Here is a 25,317-nt window from a genome sequence, read left to right on the forward strand (position 1 = left end):
CCTGAACTATCACCAACTAGTTTGCAAAACACACCTCAACTATCAATTGTTAGGTGTGTTTTGTAAACTAGTTGGTGATAGTTTAGGTAGGAAAAGTGAACAATTCATAGTTGAGGTGTGTTTTGCAAGTTCGTTGCTAATAGTTTAGGTAGGACACTCTCACACCTGATAGTTCGATAGAAAACTCAAAAAAAGATGATACTTGAGGTGTACTGTTTTTTGCCATTATCTCTTTTATCTATTACTATTTGCTACTCCTTCCTTCTTAATTTTTGTGGCACTATTTAACTAGATATAGAGTTTAAGAAAGAAAAAAATGAAACTTTTAAAATTTATGGTCCAAAATAAGTCTTAAATATTTTGTGGCTATACATCATTATAAAATTAAATTATTTCCAAATATAGAAAGATGACATTCTTTTTGGGACAAACTAAAAAGAAAATGTGTGTCACATAAATTGGGACAAATAGAGTACTATAATCTTGTTTTACTATTTATTCTAATTATTTATTTAACCTTACTATATGTAACTTATTTTCTTTCTCATATGCCCTTGTGTTTTTCTCTTTCTCATCTATGAGTGTGTATGTAGTTATAACTGTTGTTTATATTATTTTTTTGATTTTGAATAATTTCATTAAGACATGCATTGTTTAAATAATTTAATATATTTAAAAGGCATAATTGGTGATGAAATGACAATAATTGAGTGATTTTTCTATTTCCAAACAAAGAAAAGTGTTCATCTGAGAAATCAACTCAATTTTTGGAACAATGGCAAGAGGTATATTCGATCTTCCATTGCTATTTTGCGCTATATACGTGGTTAAACATGACGTAAATAATATAAAATATCTAACATAATCTACTATCACAAATTAAAATTCATTGATAATTTAAGTGTACATTGCTTAAATACCTTCTTTTGTAACATGGCACTAGACGTTTATAAATTAAAATAGAATCACACAAGTAGATAAAAATACGATTACACAATGGACGAAAAATGGAACGTGTGCACTAAATATGTAGTGCAAATATCAAGAAGTGGCTAGAAGCTTTTTTGCCTCTAACAAAGTGGACCTAAACCTATTGAGATCAACCTTTACGTTCTGTTTATCCAAATAAATTGATCTAAAAACTTTCCATCCTTTCCTATAAAATGATGATGGATCTTTTAAAACTTTATGATCAAGTGGATATTGTTCCACTAGAGAACTCTCATTCACCCCTATTTTATAATCCAAATATTTTATGTTCATTTCTCCGGCAGGGTCCCCAAAATCACCTTTAGCCATATTATCCGTTGCTCCCAAAGGAACCAGCTGAATTAGAACTGCATTATCTGGGAGAAAAACCATGTTGGTTAATCCAGCTCCATGAACTCCCATTATCACATCACAAGAATTAACAATTTGCGCGAACTTTGACAAATTCGTACTATGATTATCCTCAGCCAGCACAACCTCGTATCCTAAATCTTCAGCCATTTTACTAACATCGCCCTCGTTTAATAAAATTCGCGATTTTTTCCTTGACATAATCAGCAAAAGTGGCCTCGTAACAATATGACCCTTCATCTTGATGGCCTCAACTCTGTTTAGAGAAAACGAGCTCCTCAAGAACTGTTTGAAATCGCGCATTGACACCCCATTTGGGAACTTTGAGGAATCAATTCCAAATTCTTTGTGAGATTTAAGGCCTGTCTTCACACTAGGAAAGCAATGTACCTCGTTTTCGTTGTCAATGTCAATAATTTTGTGCTTAGACATCTTGTTGAGCAATGTTCTGTACTTACCTATCCACCAGGGCTTATAATCTGTGGCAAGAAAGTGCACCTCCGAATTAAAACACCGTGAATTTGAAAAGATTGGAACGAGTAAATCTGAGAAGGCATGAAAATGGTTTCCTGAATATCCTCCAAGTGAAAATAGAACTGCTGGATGGCCATGATCCACACTGCATCTGGGGATTCTTTCGCCGTCTTGTACTAATTTTACTGTCCAAGATTTAACATGTGACATTGCCCCTGATCCTTTTCTTGGATAAGGTTGTATGGTCCATGAATTGTTCTCAGTAGAGATGTTGAGATCATGAGACATAACAAAAATTGTTGAGGAATTTCCTTGGACCCTTATGTCCCCTTTGGTCTCACAGTAATCAGACAATGGTTCTAACACATTACACATTAGCCCTGCATCCTTTTTCTCAGTTGCTGCAAAATAGTTCCCATTAAATGTCAATAGGAGTTCAAAGAGCCGTTTGGACATAGAAATATATTTTTTTCAAAAAAAAATAAATTAAAAACATAATTTGACCATCTTTTAAAGTGAATCTCTTTTTCCACTGACAAAACTTTTTCTCAAGTATAATGCATGTCTAAACACTTCAAAAACCTTTTTTTTCAAGTTTCAACCAAATTTATCTCCAAACGCCTGCTAAGTTTCAATGAGATTCTTGAATTTCCAATGTTAACTTACCTTTCTTGAGAAGGGTTGTGTCCTTGATCACAGGCATGTCTTCAGCAGCATTTATTGATAATTGTAAATTCACGGCATCACCATCTACAAACAAAAATAAATCAGCTAAACAAAGTTATTAACAGAGATTAAATTAGAAAATTATTACTTGCAATAATGCCTAGCTAAGTGCAGAGGACTTACTAATTGATAGAGGATGCAAATGATTCTTGAAAACCATGCAACTGCTAAACACAACAATCGACATTACAACAAACCATCCAAATGTTTTTTGTTCATAGCGACTAAAGCTCTTTGCCAATATGGGATTATGCATTTTTTGTTTTGCCTCTTGTGACAGAAAGCTGATACTAATCTCTTCTTAATTTGGCTCGAAATTAAAGAGAAGGTGCTATTATTTATACGTCACTTCTCATATCCACTACTTCTACTTGAACTAGCTTGCTCAGTGAGTGAATAATGATTGTTTGCATGAATTGGAAAAAGACACTGTTGGTTACAGGTAAGGCAATCGTATGGGTAATTTTTTTTTTTATAATATTTAGGTAAGTGTGTGTTTCACTGAGTATCTCTCTCATGTCATGATTTTCAGCATAGAAATGAACTTTTCAACTAATTAAAGTTGTTGTAAAATCAGTTGGAAATTTTTAAAGGGTCAACAGCAACTACAATTAAAATAAGTAAATTAACTATAATACTTTACCATTAGAGTAAAAATGGCAACCAATTTGGCTGACATATGTCACCTTTCTTCCACTTATAATAGCTAAAACGTGCACTTCTAGTAAGTACTAGTACTAACACATACTAATATTTATGATGTCTTACCTATAAACCTATGATAAGTTTAATGTATTACTAAAAACCAAGCAATAATCAATTATTATATGATGAAAAGGGAAATAAAAGAAGCAAACGTAATCTACAATCTAAATAATCACCGTCAAAGAACTAATCTATATTATAAACGTGTGTCACCTGCCCTCGTCAATTGAGCATATGATTACAAAAAAGATAGTACCTTTTAATATAAGTTACCTGCTTTCTTCTTAGATAATTGAAATGGAGAGCATTAACGTAAGGGTTTTCAACGAGGTGGTGCCGCGGTGGTCATTTTCTCATCAAGAGTTGATGCGTTAGGATTTAAACTTACCAGTTCATACCATTTCATATATGCTGAAAATGTCAAAAGACCCTGCATCAAGTTACTAGTACGTGCCAGATATATCTATGTGCACAAGTAGGCACCTCAACTTGTATAAAGTTGAACACGTAAACACAAATGCGGACGTGACACATAAATTTTGGAGGTGTCTAGATGATAATTTTGTAAGGCACTGAGTGTTCAATGACAAAGTGGACAATTAGGAGTCTACTTTACTACAGACACTCAAAGAAGACATCCTTTTGCAGACACCTTTAAAGTTAGAAGACATCTTCGGTTAGCTGAGTTTGAGAGATGTTTATGTATTATCCCTTAATTTTTTTTAACAAAAAACATTTTCCGCTTTGATTAAATGATGATACAAGTGCAATGACTTTGAGAAGTGTCCTAATGTACAAAGAAAATCATAATGGCGTAATTCGATGGCAGAGAAAATAATGAGTAATCTTAGTGGTGGTACTTAAAAAAAAGGGGAAATGGCGTTTCTGATCCCTGAATTATTGCTTTATTCTGGCTTTGATTCCTGCATTATTCGACTAAGCGGATTAAACCTTTAATTAAACAAAAGGGGTGATTTCAGTCCTATTGTTAACGGTAGTTAAAAGAGACAGCCGATTGTTTACTTATATAGAGGGTAATTCAGGTATATTACCCATAATTCTCTCAACGCTAAACAAAATGAATTAAATTACTGAGCTTTATTTAGTTTTTATTCTATAGCAACCATTTTCGGAAATCTTTAACTCGCTGAGCTTTACAATTGCTATCCAGGAGTGGCTGCAATTCACATGTTTCTTTCCTGAATTCTTCTTTGTTTTCATGTGGTAATTAATTAAAGCATACACACACTGTGTTCAACCTCTCATCATTTTCAAGAGGACAATGGTTTGCTTTATTTTCTTTCTCTTTATAATTGCACAAGATCCAGATAAAAACCTCAACATTTAAGTGATAATTAGGATGAATCTAAACTAGTAATCCTTGCTTATATGTTTTCTATATGCAAATCCAATATAATTGCATAATTAAAAATTTCGAAGTCCAGCACCTCTAGCTAAGAGTATATTGTGTCCTTACTTTATTTCCTCCTTAAAGAACAATTATTTCTCAATTACATTTCAAATAATGGTTAAATATTAACAAGCAATCTTTACCGGCTATCAGGGCTAAGATTTACCATGGATTAGGATAATCACGAATAACGGTTTGAGTCAGCTTAGAAGTGGCCCACGGGAGAATCTTAGTAGCTCAGTTGGTTGTCTACGTACATTTCTCCACCTTATGATCCCCTCTCCCATTTCCCCTTTTCCTACCCCCAATTTACAAAAAAAAAAAAAAAAAAAAAAAAAAAAAAAAAAAAAACTGGCCCCTGGAATAATGGACAGGAATTGGGGCTAATAATGAATTGACATGGGCCTGAGCATACATATCCTGGTTCAAACCCGATCCATTAATAAGCCCACCTCCTGTTTAGTTGTTGTATGATTTCTCAAACAGAGTTGCATCAAGAAACATCCCTGGTCTTCAAATGAGATGCATCAGAACAAAAGCTAGACACGAAGAATTAATAATCCCAAATTGCACGAAGAGGGCGCCACTTGATTAGCATCCCAGCTTGTGCAATGAAAAGATAAACGGAAAAGGGCTTAAAATGTCCTTGAACTATTATAATTGGTACAAAAATGCCCTTCATCCACCTTTGAGCCCCCAAATACCCCTACCGTTAACCTATTGGGTCTACTTTGCCCTTATTTTTAATGGTCACGTTAAAATTAAATAATTAAATATTTATTTATTACGTGGCCAGATCTGATTGGCCCAAATTTAAACCCTTCCCAAATTTAAAAAAAAAATCACCCATGACCCGTATTTTGACCCGGCCCGTGTGAGAAAATCTCTACCGCCACCATGTCATCTTTGAACTTGAAGCTTCAAGCTTCATTAATGACTTCCATGGAGTTTTCTGCTTCTTTCTTCAAGTTCTAAGCCCTAATTCAATGGTTATTCATCTACCAACTTTAAAAATAGTATCACCCAATTGATTTAAACACCCAAATTTACGGATTTTAGAAATTTAAAGCAAGCTTTGAAAATCTCCTTCAATGGCGGCTTTAGTTCACTTCCTTAATGGATTTTTTTTCTAAGTATACTCAATCACGCTTGAGCTTAACAATCAAATTCCAACATACCAAGTTCAAATTGCCAAAAATCTCGAAATTAAATTTCAAATTGAGGTCAATGTTCATCAATGAATGTCCAAGTTTTATGGAGGTTTCATGAGATTAAACAAGTATTTTTTTTGCAGTATTCAACTAAATTTCAACACAAATATGCTCAATAAAAACTTAAGATCAGATTTTTTCCATTTAAACACTTAATGCGAGTTAATTTTTCCTTATTTTGATTTATAATTAAATGAGTTAGAGGGTTTCTCAATTTGGTTTGTTAGGGATTTATTTGGGGCGGGTCAGGGTTTAGTTGGTGGATCAGGTTAAATGGGTTGAAAATTAATTAGTTTTAGTTAATTATATGGCTATCAAATGAGAGGCCGTCACCTAATAAATGAAATGGTCCATTAAAAATAAGGGCAAAGTAGACCAACTAGGCTAACGGCAAGGGTATTTTGGGGCTCAAAGGTGAATGGAGTACATTTTTGTACCAGTTCTAATAATTCAAGAATATTTTAGGCCCTTTTCCGAAAGATAAATCATAGAATTGATTCTTTACAGCAAGCAATCCTCATTAATGGTACCAAATTAGGCACGATTGAATTAAGACCAGTGAGCACCTCTTGATAATCGATTTCAACCATCACTTTATCAATATTTGACTTTGAGCCATGAATGGCCTTCACAAAGTGGGAAAGCTTCGGCATTCCCTTTAACAAAGCAGCCTTGATCAACCCTTAAAATTTACACGACCAAGGTGTTGGAGGAGGCGGAGCTGTCTGAACCGGCAAGAAGACCACCTTTATTAATGCATGGTTAAGGTACAAAGAATTGGCATTACAAAGAGTTCTTCACTCAAAAGGTGAGAAAGGTATTATTTTCCAACACTAAAAGGCCAAGGGGATAAAAAATTTACTCAAAAACATGTACTGTAGTTCATAGGTCATAATTACATCATCTAGAGGCTATGGCACATAGTGTTAAAATCATCCAAACTTTTCTGTTATGCTTATGCTTCCAACTTTGTAAGTTACATCAGATAGAAATTCTTTCTGCTGATCCAAGATGAATCTGCTAGATATCGAAAGATGAAAAATATGAAATTACAGTAACGAACAATGAATATACAAAAAAATTCATACTCTTTAACTCCTCAATCCATAACAAGTACGGAGCTAAGACCTTGTATTTTCATCAATGTATAATCAATTTCACTACTCTTATAGGTATAGACTTGTCGTACTTCAACTTAATCGGAGTCAGATTCTCTATTGGCAGCAGAATCGTGCTGTCGAGGCTGGGCTTGAAGTTGATTCATCAATTCCTCATCTGATTCTTCACTTTTTCCAGCCAACTTTCTTTTCAAAATGGCTTCAAATATTGATGGGAATGCTTCTTCGTCTCCTTCAAAGAACTTATCTATCTGCTGTTTCAGCGCTGTAATAATATGAACAAGAAATCAATTTCAAATATGAACCTGTTACGATCCTATGTCACTTCACTGGGAGAAGCTAAAGAGTTAGTCGTAAAAAGACAAAAAAAAAAAACGTTTAATATAGTGTTAATGATACTAGTAATTTCGAGCAAAAAGACAAAGCTAAGTCGGTCAAAATTTATGCTTAGGGATGGATAGTGTAATTTCTGCTGAAACTTCCAGTTATTTGGTAGAAAGTTGAGGTCTTCTGTCAGTCTCAGCAAATCATTTTTCAAGGTTAGTAAACTCAAATTTTCCAGCAAAAGGATGGAGAAATACAAAAGAAAAACAGCGAATTATCACCAATAATGAAGGTGCTCAGCATCAGAATAAACAAAAAATAAAATACAAATTTAACAAATTACATCTTGAGACAAGCTAAAGTATAACTTCTTCTTTGCAGATCTAATCCAACTAATGAAGATTGAATTACTATCTTTTTTTTGTAAGAATAATAATACCTTTATTGCTGATATCATCTTCTTCTTGAAGGTTATTGTCGTTGTTATGACCCGAAGCAGGAAGTTCGTTAGAGCTTTTGGATGTGAAACGCTTAACACGGCTAGGCCAAAATGAAGAGGTAGCAAGGTAAGGATTCGGCTTTGGCACTAACAAACTGCGTGAAAAGAGATGAACATTTTTTGCAAGAGATCGTTTCATCTCCACTTTCTTCGTTAGGGTTTTAGGAGGTTTTTTCTTGAGCTTCAACGAATTTCCTTACCCGGTTCAACATTTTTTGTGTTTTACGGGTTCTCTTCGCCAAATGGCCGTTTTGGATCAAAGCCCAATGTGATTTGCAAGAATGACCTCCGTAAAGGGTGGTCTTGAGGTTTTGGCACTGTTTAATATTTTTGTAGGAAATCTTCCCTGCGTAAAAAAACTCTGTCGCGCTAAACTTTTGTCGCTCATTCGGTATATGTAAGCAGGACTTCAGAACATTTTAATAACTTCAAGATATTGAATCCGCTCAATTGATCGTAAATTCTGTCTCATAAGTAAAAGTTAGTGTCGTATTTGCTTAAATTAATCGCTCACAAATGTTATGCAGCATAAGCCGCATTTGATAGTACATACTATTTATTCTATCTATAGTGTTAAGTTATGATGTATTAGCAAAAGTTCTATGCATTTATCCGTTCACATGCTCTATAAAGAATCTTCTTGTAATTCAAAAAATAATATTTTACAATTTTTTAACTAAAATGTATGTTGTTAATTATTGCTAGATAAAAATAAAATTGAGTTCAATGGTAATTTTTTTTTAAAGGTGAGTTAATCATTACAACTAAAAACTACTATTAATAGAGAAACTTTACATTATCTTTCGATCGTTATAACTTATTAAAATGTCCTGAACTCCTACCTTATACGCAAAATTAACTTATGAGTGCATTACAACTAGAACTTATGCCTGATGGGCAAACATAAATTTTGCGCAGCCAATATGTTGAAGACATTTTTTAAGGATTTTATTAAGTGGAATCAAAAATCCAAGATTATCCTGAGATGGTTCTAATCTCAAGCGTTGAGAATATAGAAACTCCTGATGGAGAATGTTTCCTTCTTAATGGTCTTACGCAGCGTAAATGCAATTTAGTTGGGCCAATGAGGTTTTTTTTTTTTTTTTTTTTTTTTTTTTCAGGGCCACTAAATTTTGAATACTGAAAAGTTAAACCAGAGAAAAAAAAACTCTACATATAGCTAATTGCAAGAATGGTTAACCTTCTTCTTAATGTAGAATACGAGAATGGTCCTTCTCAACATGTTGTAATCACATCTTTCTTGCCAACTAAAAAAAGTAGGAGTACAAGAATTTGCTATTTTGCATTTTCCTTTAATAGCAAACACTTGGAAGTTATACCATTATGGTTTCGTTTGATATTCCAGTTTGTATACCTTCAATCAAGCAGGTGCAATAGAAACTTTTTCAACCTCAATAACATACTCAAGAGTAGCAGATGGAGGAATTTGCAGCCCTGTTCCTAAATCTGCTCCTTCTTCTCCAAATCCCAAATTTGGAGGAATAATCACTCTTCTTTTTCCGCCAGCTTTCATACTCCTCATAACAGTTTCTATACCTTCACAAATTCCCTTACTATAAGGCCTTGACCCCATAAATAATGCCAGTGGCTTCTTCTTTTTGCCATCACTATCAAATGTATCCACAAAAACTTGTCCACTGCCCTGTATACTTCCCTTCACATCTATCACAACCAAGTCCCCTGGCCAAAGAGTTGCGCCGCCGCCAATTTTCAGTTCATAATACCTGTTAGATGATTCAAGTAACTACTGTCAAGAATATGGATTAATTTCACGTATTCACTAAACTGTTCCTGCTATAATAGTAAAGTTACAGAACTTTTTTTGGTTGTCATATTAAAGTAGTGATTTTACTACTATAGTGAGTACAGTTCAGTATATAGTTTGACTTTTAGAGTAGGTAAAATTCGGTTATTTTAAAGTGACAAAATGATTTTATGACTTTACTGTACAGTGGATAAAAGTTCGATTCGCATAGTAGCACTTTACCTTATCCCATTGGGCAAGACCACTTCTTCTTCTTTCTCAACAACCCTGATGATTAAGTAAAGAAGAGTTAATATTTCTGGATACAATTTTGATGATTATACAAAGAAGAAAGCACATGAAACCAATAGAATTCAGAATTATAAATGATGTAATTTTACCTTGTATTTGTTTCTTGTTGAGACACTTCAAGGCGAGTTTTGATTTGCTCAGAAACAACACCAAAAGCAAGGAAACCAGCCCAAGCAAGTCCAGCACCAAGGCCAAATCTCCTTGTTAAAGAGGAGGCAATCCAATCAGTGGATTCCGCGGAGCGGGCAGATTTACTAGGCTTTTGTTGCTGCACATTAACAGGTGATGGAGGCTCTGCAGAAGTTGCACTCAATGGCTGAGATGGTGGCGGAGTTTGTGGTTGTTGAGGTTGATGTGGTGGCTGAAAAGGAGGAGGAGTTTGAGAGGATGAAGAGAAGTAGTTAGTTCTGGTAATTGGGAGAGACAAAGAAGGTGGGGATCCAAAGAAAGTTGCCATCTTTTTGGATATGACATGAGCATTTGAGAGAGTAGCAGATATTTGTAGTGACTCAACTGTATACAGTTGTAAATGGTCCCTACCTTATCTTCACATGTCTCGGTTTTCTCCAGGCATGCTCCTTCAACTAAAAACTAAACCAACAGGGTAAATTAATGACTATTACATAAATCTTTAAATTCAAAAAAAAAAAAAAAAAAAAAAAAAAAAAAGAAGGCGACGCCTCTACTACTGCAACTGGATAATCAAGCATCCGATTTCATTGCTTTCAGTTCAGCTTCAGTGTTTGATGTGAAAAGTTGGGAAAATATTCTCACTCTATTTAATTACAACAGAGATTCCAAAAATGAATATACATGAGATAAGATGCACAATTTTGAGGACTGTGGGTTGACAACCGCCAGAAAACAAAACAAAATAAAAAATAAAAAAAAATCACAACAATTGACTCAATATGAAGTATATGGCTATTGACAGATCCTTTATGTCTTCCTTCAATTTCTGGTTGAACAAATATGGACCTGTCTTCATTTCCAATAAAAGATAAAATCCCGTTTTTCCTTCTGTCCAAAACCTGTTGTGCTGCTGGATCATCCAAGTTTCTTTATGACAGACCCTTTTGTTGACCTCTGTTCACCAGTGATTTTGGTACTTGTGAACTGGTTATAGGCTTTTGCAGTGGTTTCAAAGCAGCCATAATCTCAGCAAATGAAGGCCGTAACTTTGGGTCTCTACACATTAAGCAGGAAAAGCAAAACAACAAAAAAAACATGAGATTTTTACATCAAGAAAACAAGAGATAACCTTGTATCCACATGCAGCCGGTACTATATTTTGTCAATACTAATGGATATTTTGTCAATACTAATGGCATGGTTGTCATGCCGAGGTGATTTGGTACTGACTACTAACATCATCTATAAGTGACTCACTCCTTTATTCAATAATAGTGGTGTCCAGGCCAGTTTGTGTACACTACGACTATTCTCAGGGGGTATTGCTACCTCCACTAGTAAAGGTATCGGATAACTTTGCCCTAAGATTTAGGCAGATGGGAAGAAATCACAGATTTGAACATTGGACTCTTATGGTTTTCACAAGTGACTCGCTCCATCTATAATGTTGTGAAGCAGAGTTGAGAAACAGCTAGTAGGGACTAGGCAGCATACATCCATAAAAAGAAAAAAGAATCTAGGTTGTGTATGTATCTTACTGAAGTTGATCAATTATTTTGAACTGTCATTAATATCACTATACCAAGTACAGGATCATAAGAGATCTACTGTGTAATACAGTGTTATCAAAAGCGAAAAGCGCAAAAAAGCTCTAAGGTCAGCCTGGGGCTTTAAGCGCAAAGCGCAAATAAAGCGTGGGCTTTAATGAAAAAAGGCGCAATGGGGCAAAAGTACAAATATGTATATGTTTAGTCAAAGCCTACTAATAATAAGCATGAATAACAAATATATGGACAAAGAAATTGTAATACGATAAAGTGAAATATCAATTATCTAGTGTCACGTTTTCAAGAGGGGCTCATTGGCAAGGAAAAGTATGTCTTAGAGCCTTGATGATGACACTGAAGCGCACATAAAGCGAGGCGAAGCGCTCAACATGCTTTGAGCCTCGCTTCAGGGCTTAAGCGCGCCTTTGACAACACTGGTGTAATAGATGTCGGAACCATAGTCAGGAACAGAGTCCATAGAGAGTCATGTAGAATCTAACCGGGGAAATTCGGGTTTGTCACAAGTTAAGGTGAATCTGACCTCGAAACCAACTCTGAACTAACCGTGGATAAAAAAGAAGAATCTAGAGCAAAAAGTTGATCACTTGCTCAGTAACAACACTGAACATCATTCGTTGCATGATATTGTTACGGAAAGATATTAGGATGTTCAGCTAATTTTTTATTTTTTTTGGAAACAATCATCAAATTACTTAATTGATCTCATATTCTTACTTAATTGGTCTCATATTCAAAGTTACACAATTATGACCACCTCGTTCGACTTAAAAGAAGGTACTCGAACCATCATTATCTCAAAGTACTAAACTCGGCTACATGACACTTTCTCGCTCTTTTTACACAGATATTAACAGAAGCATTAAAAATTTCGACGTTGCCAGACCAACACTGTGAGGGTCACCTAGGTGCCTTGATTACCACCAACAACCATATGATAAACGCTGATTCTACTATTAACCAAAACCATTGGTTAGCTTGACAAGCTCTAAAGAAGTGAGTAAAAGATAACGGAGGAAGCTCAACTAGGGGAACAATGACTGAAAGATAAATTGTTCTCACGTTTGCCAGCATCTTCTGATGATGTCTGCAATAGCAGGATCCATGTCATCTGGTATGTCAAGACGGCGATGCTGAAATCCAACTGCACCAACAACTTGCATGGGGTTCATTCCTCCCCATGGCTGCTGCAGAGTACAGAGCTCCCATAGTACGACACCAAAGCTATATACATCACATCTGCAAGGCATGTAATCATTGTACAACATCAACAACCATATACCAAAGACAGCGAAGGACTCATTGTTGAAATATGCCACCCTGATATTTTCAGGATTGTTCTCATTCTTGCCTTATATGTTGCTTTCTTTAATACATAGTAATTCAACAATTTGAATAGGGTAATATGGTTTTATCACTTTTAAGACGTACTTCTCATCTGAAGGCTCATTTCTCAGCACTTCAGGGGCCATCCACTCAGCCTGAAAACAAAAAGTAGCAGCAGATTGGTAGTTGCAGCAGATTATTAAGCCAGCAACAACAAGAGCCGCATGTATAGCTCATGAAATTCTTGTAGGGATACATAAAGAACCATGATGAAGATAATACTGAATTGTCTGCAGTATTTAGTTAAACTAAAATTTATATGTAATATATGAATAATGGAAATTCACAGAAACTTCAGAAAAAGCAGCAGTTCCATTACCTAGTATTTCTCTAATGCGGGAGAACTTCCCGTATGCATGTAGCATACAACAGTTCATTACCTAGTATTACTAACATAAACTATATGTTTCTGCAACTGCTAATTTTCTACCCTTGAGACTGCAAGCATTTTGTGCAGCACAGGCTTAACTACAAGAGTCATCCAAGTTGATTGATTCTAATATAGCACAATTAGTGTTCAAAAAATGGACAGATTCACCAAGCATCAGAGTCAACCAAGCATATTCCATTCTAACTGCTAACTTCCTCAAAATATCAGCAGAAGAGGAAATTCACACATGGTATTTTTGATGAAATACAGCATAATAAATTTTTCTACCTTAATGAATACTACAACCACTATATGAGATGCGAAGATCAGCAAACAATGAAAAGTACAGAACTATATTTATACATCTAGGTTTATAAGAACATATGAATGATAGTGGAAATACGCAAATTATTGTCATTTTAAAACTATCTCCACCATATATGTTTAATCACTTCCTTCAAAACTAATATCAAAGAGCATCAGTCGAACTTTTACAACAGTTCATCATGTGCGCACAACTTCAAAACTTTTTTTTTTGATGAAGTTGGGAAGGACTAAAATATGTAATTGAAAGCCCAGATACTCTTTTCAGATGAGATAAACATGCCATAGATTTAATTTATTTTTGAACCATGGATCACAGCGACCACCTTTTTGAAGGAGAAACTTGGCAACGAAAACATCTCCAAAAGCCTGAAGTGTTTTAAGACCAACAGCATGGAGCTATCTTCTACAAAAGGGCTGATATAAAATAATGTACAAATATTAGCACTTATGCATGACTGGAATATTGCAAGTCCGACTAAGAAGGGCACCACAATGAAGAACAAGAAGCACATAAGAAGATTATCAAGCATAGGAGAAGGTCAATGCATACTGGCAAGATACAACAGCTAAAAGAATGTAGAAAATAGAGGGAAATAAAAAGAAAAAAAGAAGAAAGAAGCATGTTCTGAGTAATTGAATCAAATCCCTCCCGCTTACCGTCCCAGCAGTTGATCTTGAAGAAAGGAAGGTGTTGTGCTTCATTTTCGATAACCCAAAATCACATACCTAGAGTCACAAATAGTTATGTCTTAGATGGAAAGTTATTGAACGATGCAGTATCATTCCTAGGTTTCAAAGTTAATGAAAATCCACCTTCACAACCCAGTTCTTATCCACAAGGAGATTTGGAGACTTCAAATCACGATGAACTATTACAGGAGTGCAATTGTGTAGATAGTTCATCCCTCGAGCCTGTTAGTTCAATAAAATTATTATGTAATTTAGAAGGTTTGAACCAATGGAGAAGAAAATAAAAGAGAAAAATGGAGCATACAGTATCAAGAGCCATCCTCAGTCGTCTCCTTTCATCTAATTGATTGTTGGACCGATGAATTAATCTGTACAAACTACCTCTGCAAACCAAAATATAATTTGATTTCCAGCATATAGACGGTTATAGCTACTTGGCAACTTCAAATTTCCTGGCAGACCAGAACTACCCCAAAACTAAATATTACAGTATTTTGATGTACCTATGCAGAAACTCGGTAATAATTGAAAGGTTTGGAGGACGTGTAACAGCTCCCATGAACAGGACTACATTAGGATGCCGGACTCTTTTCATGATCATAACCTTCCAAGGAAATATTAAGTTTGAGTAAGATTACAATCTTCATTTCATTCTAAATAACACATCAAATTTCTTCATGACTTCCTAAAGAAATCTGAGGTGTGATATTAATGCCATGATTGTAATTTATAAAATTTGCTGAAAAACCAAGGAAAAGAGCCTACGTTGGACTAGAAAGGGTATACCTCACTTTTATATTCTTCGAGGGATTCACCAGTTATATCTTGGTCTAGGAATTTCTTCACAGCGACTTCCTGAAAATAAGAAGGTTCCATCTATCTGTATCAGTTTAAGTTGATGACAAAGACAAAGGCTTGTAAGAGCAATGGATTGTTCCATTTATGTTTGATGCAAGTGAAGAATGACTGTTACTTATTTCCCAAAAAAAAAAAAAAAAGGGAGGGGGCGGGGGGGGGGGGGGGGAGCCCAAAATAAAGATGCCCAGTCTTTAACTTGCTTCACACACCAACAACATTTAAAAAGTTTCAGATGCCCGTATATCATTACTCACTAAATTCAACAAATAACTTGCATCTGATAATCAGATTAAAAGAAGTTCTAGCTTTCAATTCTGAAAAGCAAAAAGATGGAAAAAATCATTACAGCAAAACTTAATACGAAAAGAAGAAATCTAATTGGCAGAGAATACATAAACTTACAGTTCCATGCCAGTCTCCACGATAGACCTCTCCATAAGATCCTGCAACAAGAAGATCGTGAAAATGTAAAACGATACAGATTTTACTTACTTCACAGAAACTTCTACTGGAAATATATAACGCAGGTCAATACCAAGTCCGATACGCTCACCCAAGGTGATCTCCTCCCACGGAATCTCACAATCTGCGACATCATCAAGTGTCACATCAGATTTCACACTATCATTACCAGCTGACCTATCTGATACTCTTTCACCCTCAGAATTCACCCCTAATGCCTCATGCACTTGATCACCACTACCCGGTTGCTCAGACACAGCACCATCTGCATCTCTATCAACTCTTCCAGAGTCGATTAAATTAAGGAATAAAGCAGGATTATTTGGTGAAAGAGAATATGTCTCCAAGTTTTCATATTGCTTAGTGACAGCAGCAGTTGTTGCTACCACTGCTGCAGCTGTGGCTGTCGCAGCAGCTGCAACAGGGAGATCAACTTTCGAACCATATGTGGTCTTTGCTGCAGCAACTACCATTGAAGAGGCAACCGCAGCTGCTGCTGCAGCTGCAGCTGCAGCAACAGGCATGTTTTTCGTGAATTTTACTGCAGCCAGTTCAGCGTGTGGGGAAACTTGCTGCCTACTAACTTCTCTGGCATCCGGATGAGGATTAGATGGCCCAGGGGTATTGGCCTTGGACATAGCATGATAAGGCAAAGGAGGCAAGAAACTATTATGATCTACATCAGCTTGACTCTTGATTTTCTCAACCTCATAGCTCCCCTTACTTTCCATTCCCTCCACAGGGGAAACATCTAGTTGCTCTGAGTAGATTTCAGTGAACAAATTTGGTGGTGCAACAACCCCACTTTCAAGTAAAACATCATGAAGTTTTTGAGCTAGCTTTGGATTTTCTTTAGCAGCATCAATCATGTACATTGAAACATCCTTCGCCTTCATTCGCCGTACGGCTGGGGAGCTAACGCCTTCAGTCCAGGAAGGAGATCTTGTATGCGAATAAGGAGATCTTGCATGGCCAGTCCTGGATGAAGTCTCCTGTCCCTGCTCCTTCTTCATGGCACGAAGCTTTGTTAAGTCATCAGAGTTGCTATATCCTTTCTGCTTTTCTGCATTACCTGAAGCGGGAGATTCATTTCCTGCACTGCCTTCACCGAACCTTGATCTCCTCTCTTCCACTCCCAATTCGGAATGATCTTCTGTCGAACAAGCAACCCCACTACTAGAAGAACCCATATGAGAATCAACATCTTTGGAGGACGGACTGATGGAGAGGATAGATTCCTCATAGTCTCCCTGTGTTCCAGATGTATCAGAGGGAATAAGTGTGCCAGGGGCTGCCATCAAATCAACAATATATTCCCTGCACAGCATATGAATCCGTAAACAAAAGAGGCAACTTTGGGAGAGTAATTATATGCTTGAACAAACTATTCCACCAAGATGAATTCAACTTTATACTTCCAGCAAATAAAAGCCGCACCAATCTAAGACCGTAAAAAGCTACAAATTATGAAAGAAATAGAAGAAACAGATTCAAATCTCAAATTGATCACCTTGCTACCTTAAAGAAAAGTTGTGTATTTAACTTATCAAAAAAAGAGATATACTAGCCAAAATCAAAGAAGATTTATCCAGCACTCTTGCTTGAAATTTTAACACATACCTTGCTCATGGAAATGTTAACTGGACTGTATACCAACTAAGGTATTAAAAATCGGAATCAAATGAAATCATAAAATCTGAATAAGAAAGAAGATTAATGGCAGGAACCTTCCATCTTCAAATTTTACGTAGTTTATTGCAACTTCATCTGAACCTGTGTATTCTTTCCCTTTTACTAATCGGCACGGGAGCTCCACACTATCAGCCAAAACCTGTACACATTTTCAGAAGTACATCAAATCGTAGCCAAAAGGAAAGGGCGCAGTGGACCAGCAAGCCAAGAGATGAAGAACCAAAAACAACAGGGATAGAAAATCATAATAGAATCAATGTAGATACATGAGAATCCGGCTATACTAGTCCTCGGGTCCAGCTACAGGATTTAGCAGCAAATCCATATGTCATTTTTAGCTATTTTCATTTTCTTTCCTTTTTTGGCTCCTCACTAGATTAAGAGGAAGTTTACCATCAGTATGTTTTACTATTTTCTTTGTTTGAAGGAAAACATGTCCATACACCACACATACAGACATGCAAACACACACACAAAGAGAGAGAGAGCGAGAGAGAGAATAAGTTATTTGAAGGAATTATTGGCTTTCTTTTCTTAAGTAAGATACTTGTCGTCATTCATTTTGCTTATTGAACAATATATTTTGTTTGACAGAAACAACATTGCTCATTAAGAAAATTATGACAAACTTTATCTAACTTGAGAAAGGCAAAGGCATGGAGATCTAAGCTTTCATACTTAAGACGGAAAAGGCAAGGACAGTCGAATTTTTTTTTTTTCTAGGAGAAAAACAAAAAGAATTCTACCTTGATCTTTTGGTATGATCTAATTCTTTTCATATTTCTTGTAACCTTCAAGTCTTGATAACATAAAATACTGACTTTTTTGTTGCAAAAATGATATGCAATACTAAAAATACTTTTCAATAAAGCTAATTAAAGATTGGCACGGTGTGCTCGCTAATGGGTGTTAACGGAATAAATTTATTGAGTGAGAGGGTATGAAACCTAACTTTTCTTTCTGAGAAGGTAACAGTTAGAAAACATGAGTGCCTGCAAGCATTGCTATCTGCAGGTTCAGCTGGATTATTTCTTGGCTCAAAAGTTTAAAGACAACAGCCAAAGTTAATTTAATTCAAATCGGTCGGAGACAAGGGAGATATAGTAAAAAATTATTCTTGAGTCATAATAACTCTGGGTTTTTCTCATGCATCAAACATATGATAGGCATAATGCTTGATATGAAAAGCTACTGATAAGTGACAAGGATATCATCCAGATACTTGACATTGACTCTCCAGGAAAGACGGAGATACGTCAATTATGCACAAACAGTAGAAAGAATTGATGTGGAATGCTGAACAGAATGTGGGACATTACTGCATTCAACTCAGATTTGATTAGAACACAGCACACTTGCAATTGGCATCTCTATAAAGGACGGAAAAGCACACCTGCACACAACAGCAGAAACAATGGATGTTTTGGAAATAGTTTTCAACCACCAATACACGCGCCTCGGTTAGTACCTTACTAGCTGCGTCATTGCCACAAGCGCAAAGATATGGAATGCTGAAAAGTATATGGAGACGACGTATTGGATTTAACTCATTTTTTATCCAAGTACTTCAAATAAATATTTGAGAAGCATCCAAATAAAACTGAACTAAACTCTCCCAATAGCGTATCCAAGGCACACTGCTCTGTTCCGCCTAAATGAGTTCATCTTTAATATTAAGAATGTAAACCCTCTATCTACAAAACTAATCAGCTTGCAGATACTGACAAAATAGGGGTATCGGTATCATCACACTCATGACCGGACTTTGAAAATAAATTAGGCTTCATAAGTGACATAAGGTAATTCAAACATTTCAAGATCATAGTCAACCAGCATTCATTCCTTGTGTCAGAATCAAACAATATCACATAAAACTTACTGAGTTCTATAGATTTCTCATATATATGTAAGTGTAGCATTAAAGGTTTTGACGGTCAAAAGAGCTTAGTACCTTGAATAACAAGGCACGATGACGAGCCAGTCCGATGGTCAAAGAACCCAGAGGCAAAACCATGCTCCCAAAAGTGGCCTTTAGATTATAACTAAGGCTTCTCCATGCTATTAACATGCTGTCAGGATCACCAACTGGACCACCCATGTGTTCAGAAACTAGCGCGGCAAGCTTCTGAACCAAATTGTCGCGTGCAAAATCTATGGATTCTGACCTGACCTTGACAGATATCTCTAGAGCTTTTTGTTCTAGCTTCAACAGCTTAGAGTCCGCAGCTCTATTAACAAGGATAGCTTCCCAAGTGATCTGTTCTGCTATCGGTGTTCTTTGTAGATCGATAAGGGAGGGCATTTTTGATGAATCGGACTCTGTCAGGATTCCATACAGATCATAAAAACCATCCAGGATCTTGTCATCAAAGCTAAGAGCATTGTAATTCTGAAAAGCATTCATAAATCTATAATATGAGATAATTCATGTGCTAGAAGGGAACACGGAATAGAAACAGGAATATTTTGTGCAAAATAAGCATCATGGGTCGATCAAACAATAGAGCAAATAGTAGTCCACAAACAAATTTCTCCAAATGTTAGAAAACTGAGCTTTCTATAAAACCATGTTTCTTGGCTGTGTTAACTTTAATATAAGAAAGAATTATTACGTAACAGATCGCCTACAGTTACTAATAAAATGTGCATCAAGGAAATCGGAGAAAACAGAAAAAATAGGAATGTACATGGAAATTAGTCTGACAAAATTATAGAGATGAAAAACCTTGTGTTCGAAAAATAGCCTTTTGGCTCTTGGGAATTTGGAGATGCCCATAGTGAACTGGGAATCATCTGGGAACTGGACTTTACCGCTAAAAGCAGGGACAGTCCCTACCTTTCACCAGACTGCAGTTGGGGGTCTGATCAGATTTAAGGCTTCCCAACCCCCCAACCCAAACAAATAGCAACATGGAAGTAAATGGAAATAACTCTTCAACACATACCTGCCTGGATGGTATGTAAAAAGATTTTGGTTCTTCTATGGAACTCTATTCAAATGTTCTCTCATCCAGTTTGAACTAGTACTTTTCCTAACTAATCGCAATTTTTGGTCCAGGTTTATTAGTAAGGGTTTTATTCTATCTGCTTCTATATCAACGGCTTCTTTTTTTTTTTTTTTTTTTCTAACCGAGAAATCCTCGAGGCCAGTGGCACAAGGTTCGAAACTCGGTGGACAATGGGTCAGTCCATCTACCCTTCTTCACTTAAATACCAGGCTGTTGTCCACAGTAGTGTTCGAACCCATGACGTGCGCCTAACCTACACATCTGACATTACGCTCTTACCACAAGACCAAAGTCCTCGAGGCACCTCTATATCAACAACATTGAAATAAGAAAACCAGGACTAGAAGAGAAAATGAGACGAAAATGAGAACTAACCACTCAACTCAGGTCATTTCCTTTCATCTAAAGAGTGTGAAAAGACGAACACTGTGTACGTACTAGTCTTGTCGGGAAATACATGATCCACTATAAGCATGCTTGTCGCAAAACATGAGTTAAAACTTCCCTTTACTATGACTTCACCCCTTAATATATCCATCAAGCATGTGCACTATTTTCTTTTACTTCTCAGAGTTTCCATAAACTTCATCGCAACATTTAGAGTCTTTTATTTCAGTAAGAATTTATCCGGGATAAGGTAGGAGTGGCCTCGTGGAGGAAAAGATGTGGGATGCGAGGCTGAGATGGTTCGGGCATGTGAAGAGAAGATGCACGGATGCCCGAGTGAGGTGTGAGAGGTTGGCTATGGAGGATTTCAGAAGAGGTAGACATGGGCGGAAAAAGTATTGAGGAGAGATGATTAGACAGGATGTGAGTCTATGACTCTGTTTTAGCTTACCAAGAACATGACCTTAGATAGGAGGTTATGAAGGACATGGATTAAGGTAGAAGGCTAGTAGTTAGTTGAGCGGTGCCCCGCTTATCCTTTCATCCTAGTAGTCATAGTATAACTCTTGTAGTTTCTTGTCCTTCGATTTCTGCTACTATCTGTTGTTTCTTGTACTTCGATTATCGTGTTAATTTGTGGTAGTTACTGCTTCTTTTTTTCAGACTGCTCTATCATGCTTTTTATAGTATTTTGCCACGGCTTATTCACTTCCGTTATTTCTTTTTTCATACTGCTTTGAATTGCTTGTCCTTGTGCCGAGGGTTTACCGGAAACAACCTCTCTACCTCCAAGGTAGGGGTAAGGTCTGCATACACTCTACCCTCCCCAGATGCACTTTGTGGGATTTCGCTGGGTACGTTGTTGTTATCGTCCAGTATTGCTGTAGCATATCCCTTTATTTCTTTTTTGAGAAAGGATATCATATCCGTGTTTAACAAGGTCTTCACTACACCACATCAGAGCACACTATAATACGAGTATTCCAGTGTCAAAGTGTTTTATTCCACGTAATACCACTGAATGAACTTCCCTATTGATATTTTAAACGTCTTCATAATTTTGTCATTAAAATTATGAGCTCAAGTAATATTGAAACCATATTCGATGTAGAAGAATGAAGACCACGAAACTAAGGGTATGATGTAATAATCAATAGCTAGAGGAATGACAAGTACAATAAATAGCAACATAGTGGCAACTATCATTATCATTATATTGACAACAATCTAATATAAAGGCTGAATTGGCTTAACAGCAATGACATTTTAGAGGCATGTTCCAGCAGCGCTTAGCTGAAACCAGCTGAAACCAACTATTAACCAACCAAAACAATATACTTACCTAACATGATCACTAATGCAAAAAAAAAAAAAATTGAAGCAGAGTGTTATCAACTTAGGGGTCCTTTGGTTGCTGGTTAAAGTAATGCAGGGTTTAGTTATTCATGTATTACTTATTCCATCTTCTATCCTGCATAAATAACTTATACATGTATTAGTTATGCGGGATTGTAAACTGGTAACCAAACACCATACTTGGTATGCTGAATTTTATACATAACAACTAAAATGCTACCACATGTGGTACTAGTTATGCTGGTTTTAATACATAAATAACTCACTCCCTAAACACTAAACAGCAACCAAACGACCCATTGATGTGTTGACAGACTTAAGTACTTCACAAACATACTCAATTCCTATTTTTTGGTGTAACAAACAACATAGTTATCCAAATTGCAGCAGCTAAATACCTATATTAGCCAAGAGAGAAAACACACTAAAGAATAGCAATGTAAAATCAATCAACTAGATGAAAACAAACTTACCCAATATCTATAAGCTACAATTTCAGCTGGAGTGTTTTCCGGGGCACAAGAACCTAAACTTATCTGCTTAACAGCTTCAATTTGCACTGCCTCAGGATCTTCCCTTGCACTCAACTCCAAAGCTAATTGTATTTGATACTCTTCCTCAATATCAGGCTCCCTCGAATTACTAGACTCCGAATCGCGCCTTATAGCATCTAAAGCAGCCTCTAAACCACTACTACTAGCAGAATCACAAGGTTCCATTCTAGTAGGACTTTCCTTATTGGTAACAGAATTTAACCATCCTGAAATTGCTGAGAAAGGCTTATTATCAGTGGATGAAACATCACTTAATCTTTTGCTCTTTGTTGAAGACTTTGAACCTTCTGATTCCTCTGATTGACTTGAGATGTTAAGTTTTCTCAAAAGATTTTTCATCTTGTATCAACTAAACCAAGGAATAAAGTGTTAAAGAAATGGAAAGCAGGCCATAAACCTCTCCATTGTCGCACTCCAAGCATGAATCTTGATACACAAAAATAACAAGAATTGCAGAGTTTAGGTTCCTTTGATAAGCCCTTTCAGGTCAATCTTAAAACACAATTATGAATTCAAGCAGATAGAATACTCATATATATATATATATATATATATAGAGAGAGAGAGAGAGAGAGAGAGAGACAGACACACGTGTTGTGTCACCGAGACAAATATTCTGTTTACAGAAAAAGAAAACGAGTCCAAAATCGGCAAAAGGTTGTTGTCTTGTTAACTTAACATAACAACAAGGCTAAATCAAGAAAAGGGGGACAAAAATGCAAGAAAGATGTTGGATTGCGTGAAGAGAGAGAAAGGATTGGAGTTTACATGAAGAATGACAAATTGTACACTGGAAGTCCATGTAATTAAAAGCCAAAAGGGAGTTGGGAAAAGGATGAGGGCAAAAGACAGCAAAGACCAACAAGTGGGAGTTGGAGTAGGCACAGTAATAAAGAGAGATGCCCCGCCTTCAAAGTTTTGACACCACCCCACTATTCTTAGGATTTGCCCCCATAAACAAGGCCTTAAAACGTTTGTACTAGTATTACACTACGGCTCAAGCATGTATCAGTAATGTGGAGATTAGTCCCGGTAAAATTTATATAGTATTTTATACAGGAATTTAGTTATGCAGAGATTAGATTTTCATGTATTAGTTATTCTACTCCGTCCGTTTCAATTTAAGTATTTTACTTCTTTTTTTTTGTTTGTTCCAAAAAGAGTGTCTTTTTCTATATTTAGTAAGTTGACAATTGAAATATCCTGCATGATAAATTTATAACCACAAGATTCAAATAACTTTTTGCTATTTTACACATCTTTAATTTGAGATCACAAGATTCAAAAATTTCTTTTATTTCTTAAATTCTGTGTCAAGTCAAACTAAGACACTTAAATTGAGACGGAAGGAGTCTATTTTGTGCTGCGTAAAACAACACATAAATTCTCTCATATCTAATATATGTATTAGGTATGCGGGATTCTAAATAGTTAACCAAATATCATAATTGATGTGTTGAATCTTATACATAACAAAAATATGCTACCAAACTTCAGCAACCAAACAACCCCTAGTTATTTTCTATTTTAGTAGGGTACTTGTTTTGGGACTCGACTACCATCAAAAGAGAAGTGCTCCAATCAAGATTTTTTTTATCAGATGCTCAGAAAAGATGGAGAGATCGTATCCATCCTATACAACTCTCGGAGACACGGGAGTATAATATTTTAGCAAACAATTTTGCTAGGATCCAAAACCAACTTGCCTTGTATATTATTCTCTCTCACGCACACATAGGCACTCTGTGTGACAGTGAATGGATATTGGCTGTTTGCGCCCTGCGCACGACTGGAGTTGCCAATTCCAAGATGGGCAATGACTCATAATTTTTCGGTGAGTACACGTTGTGGTTAATTAAATACTGTAAGCGACTTACGTTATAACTTCGATGGATTCATCTCGTCGTATCCCAATGAATGAAGGGGCAAACTAGTAGACTAGTACTGATCCAAGGAGTAGTACATCGGCATATTTTTTGGAATAATTCTGCCATTGTATTCTTTCAATCATTTAAAAAAAAAAACATGGAGGTAGATGCACATGTGTTTTCTCTTAAGTATTTGCTCAACGCATTAGTGGAAAAAGGCACGAATTTTATCATATAGTTTATGTTTTATTCAAAGTAAATGTCACATAATCAAGATCACTTAAATATAAATGTAAATTCAATATCAAATTTAAGTATGAGCTATTCGTCTAAAACTATATGAATAGTTGAATACAATCTTAAAATCAACCAAATTTCGCCGAACATGTAAAACATTTCTACATTTATAGTTTATGAGCGATTAATCACAACAAAATGGTAGATAACATGGTGGAAAAATTATAGTGACCTCGTAATTTTACGTTGTGAATGTATACCATTTAAAAATATTTGTGATGATAATATAATTTTCAAATGATAATCTTTGAAAAGTCGGTCGACTTTTAATCGTTTACCAATTCGTCCAAATATTTGGTATCTTCTTAAATTTCATTTCCAAAATTTACCCTCCAATTATAAGCGAACGATACTACTCTTTGTAAATATTTTATACTTCACGACTAGGCAATAGCAGATGAACTGGAAATAAGTCACATAAAGAATGGATGTGAGTATTATTGACCTTTTCCATTTTTCGGTTCCTGGATTGTGAACTT

At 35.9% G+C, this 25,317-nt stretch overlaps 4 protein-coding genes and 1 pseudogene across 8 annotated transcripts; all 5 read right to left on the reverse strand.

Annotated features, from left to right (window-relative positions):
* Nucleotides 1-974: 974 nt before the first annotated feature.
* Nucleotides 975-2,887, reverse strand: LOC132058108 (alpha-1,3-arabinosyltransferase XAT2-like). Its single transcript, XM_059450672.1, has 3 exons — nt 2,665-2,887; nt 2,482-2,565; nt 975-2,216 (listed from the first exon to the last, which is right to left on the reverse strand). The coding sequence occupies exons 1-3, from the start codon at nt 2,795-2,797 to the stop codon at nt 1,042-1,044; spliced, it is 1,392 nt and encodes a 463-aa protein (XP_059306655.1). The 5' UTR covers nt 2,798-2,887; the 3' UTR covers nt 975-1,041.
* A 3,719-nt stretch (nt 2,888-6,606) lies between these two features.
* On the reverse strand, nt 6,607-8,005 carry LOC132058109 (uncharacterized). Its single transcript, XM_059450673.1, has 2 exons — nt 7,750-8,005; nt 6,607-7,251 (listed from the first exon to the last, which is right to left on the reverse strand). The coding sequence occupies exons 1-2, from the start codon at nt 7,946-7,948 to the stop codon at nt 7,064-7,066; spliced, it is 387 nt and encodes a 128-aa protein (XP_059306656.1). The 5' UTR covers nt 7,949-8,005; the 3' UTR covers nt 6,607-7,063.
* Nucleotides 8,006-8,990: 985 nt separating this feature from the next.
* Nucleotides 8,991-10,381, reverse strand: LOC132055538 (peptidyl-prolyl cis-trans isomerase FKBP17-2, chloroplastic). Its single transcript, XM_059447417.1, has 3 exons — nt 9,976-10,381; nt 9,818-9,862; nt 8,991-9,554 (listed from the first exon to the last, which is right to left on the reverse strand). The coding sequence occupies exons 1-3, from the start codon at nt 10,341-10,343 to the stop codon at nt 9,191-9,193; spliced, it is 777 nt and encodes a 258-aa protein (XP_059303400.1). The 5' UTR covers nt 10,344-10,381; the 3' UTR covers nt 8,991-9,190.
* Nucleotides 10,382-10,572: 191 nt separating this feature from the next.
* Nucleotides 10,573-23,627, reverse strand: LOC132055537 (probable serine/threonine-protein kinase SIS8). 5 transcript variants are annotated; one of them, XM_059447414.1, is made up of 13 exons: nt 22,593-23,624; nt 19,320-19,757; nt 17,404-17,507; nt 15,750-16,993; nt 15,617-15,657; nt 15,143-15,211; nt 14,860-14,960; nt 14,661-14,739; nt 14,480-14,578; nt 14,324-14,392; nt 13,015-13,064; nt 12,646-12,822; nt 10,573-11,074 (listed from the first exon to the last, which is right to left on the reverse strand). In XM_059447414.1, the coding sequence occupies exons 1-13, from the start codon at nt 23,010-23,012 to the stop codon at nt 10,948-10,950; spliced, it is 3,018 nt and encodes a 1,005-aa protein (XP_059303397.1). In that variant the 5' UTR covers nt 23,013-23,624; the 3' UTR covers nt 10,573-10,947. The 5 variants fall into 5 exon arrangements, 3 of the variants coding, with proteins under 3 accessions (XP_059303397.1, XP_059303399.1, XP_059303398.1); XM_059447416.1 differs by having other exon boundaries at nt 19,320-19,776; nt 22,593-22,729; XR_009414595.1 differs by lacking the exon at nt 10,573-11,074 and adding an exon at nt 13,990-14,080 and having other exon boundaries at nt 12,736-12,822; nt 22,593-23,626.
* LOC132058625 (U4 spliceosomal RNA) lies at nt 18,736-18,871 on the reverse strand (annotated as a pseudogene).
* Nucleotides 23,628-25,317: the final 1,690 nt, after the last annotated feature.

Source organism: Lycium ferocissimum, chromosome 5, assembly GCF_029784015.1.
Source record: "Lycium ferocissimum isolate CSIRO_LF1 chromosome 5, AGI_CSIRO_Lferr_CH_V1, whole genome shotgun sequence".
Classification (NCBI taxonomy): Eukaryota; Viridiplantae; Streptophyta; class Magnoliopsida; order Solanales; family Solanaceae; genus Lycium; species Lycium ferocissimum.

Coding starts and splice junctions, on each gene's coding strand:
- LOC132058108 (XM_059450672.1), bottom strand. CDS start 2,797: ATGCATAATCCCATATTGGCAAAGAGCTTTAGTCGCTATGAACAAAAA. Junction 2,566..2,664: donor TTTGCATCCTCTATCAATTA/GTAAGTCCTCTG, acceptor TTTTGTTTGTAG/ATGGTGATGCCGTGAATTTA. Junction 2,217..2,481: donor CACAACCCTTCTCAAGAAAG/GTAAGTTAACAT, acceptor ACTATTTTGCAG/CAACTGAGAAAAAGGATGCA.
- LOC132058109 (XM_059450673.1), bottom strand. CDS start 7,948: ATGAAACGATCTCTTGCAAAAAATGTTCATCTCTTTTCACGCAGTTTG. Junction 7,252..7,749: donor AGATGATATCAGCAATAAAG/GTATTATTATTC, acceptor ATATTATTACAG/CGCTGAAACAGCAGATAGAT.
- LOC132055538 (XM_059447417.1), bottom strand. CDS start 10,343: ATGGCAACTTTCTTTGGATCCCCACCTTCTTTGTCTCTCCCAATTACC. Junction 9,863..9,975: donor CAACAAGAAACAAATACAAG/GTAAAATTACAT, acceptor CTTAATCATCAG/GGTTGTTGAGAAAGAAGAAG. Junction 9,555..9,817: donor GTCTTGCCCAATGGGATAAG/GTAAAGTGCTAC, acceptor ATCATCTAACAG/GTATTATGAACTGAAAATTG.
- LOC132055537 (XM_059447414.1), bottom strand. CDS start 23,012: ATGAAAAATCTTTTGAGAAAACTTAACATCTCAAGTCAATCAGAGGAA. Junction 19,758..22,592: donor TTGTAGCTTATAGATATTGG/GTAAGTTTGTTT, acceptor AATGCTTTTCAG/AATTACAATGCTCTTAGCTT. Junction 11,075..12,645: donor ATCAGAAGATGCTGGCAAAC/GTGAGAACAATT, acceptor CTTAATGTGTAG/AGACCCAAAGTTACGGCCTT.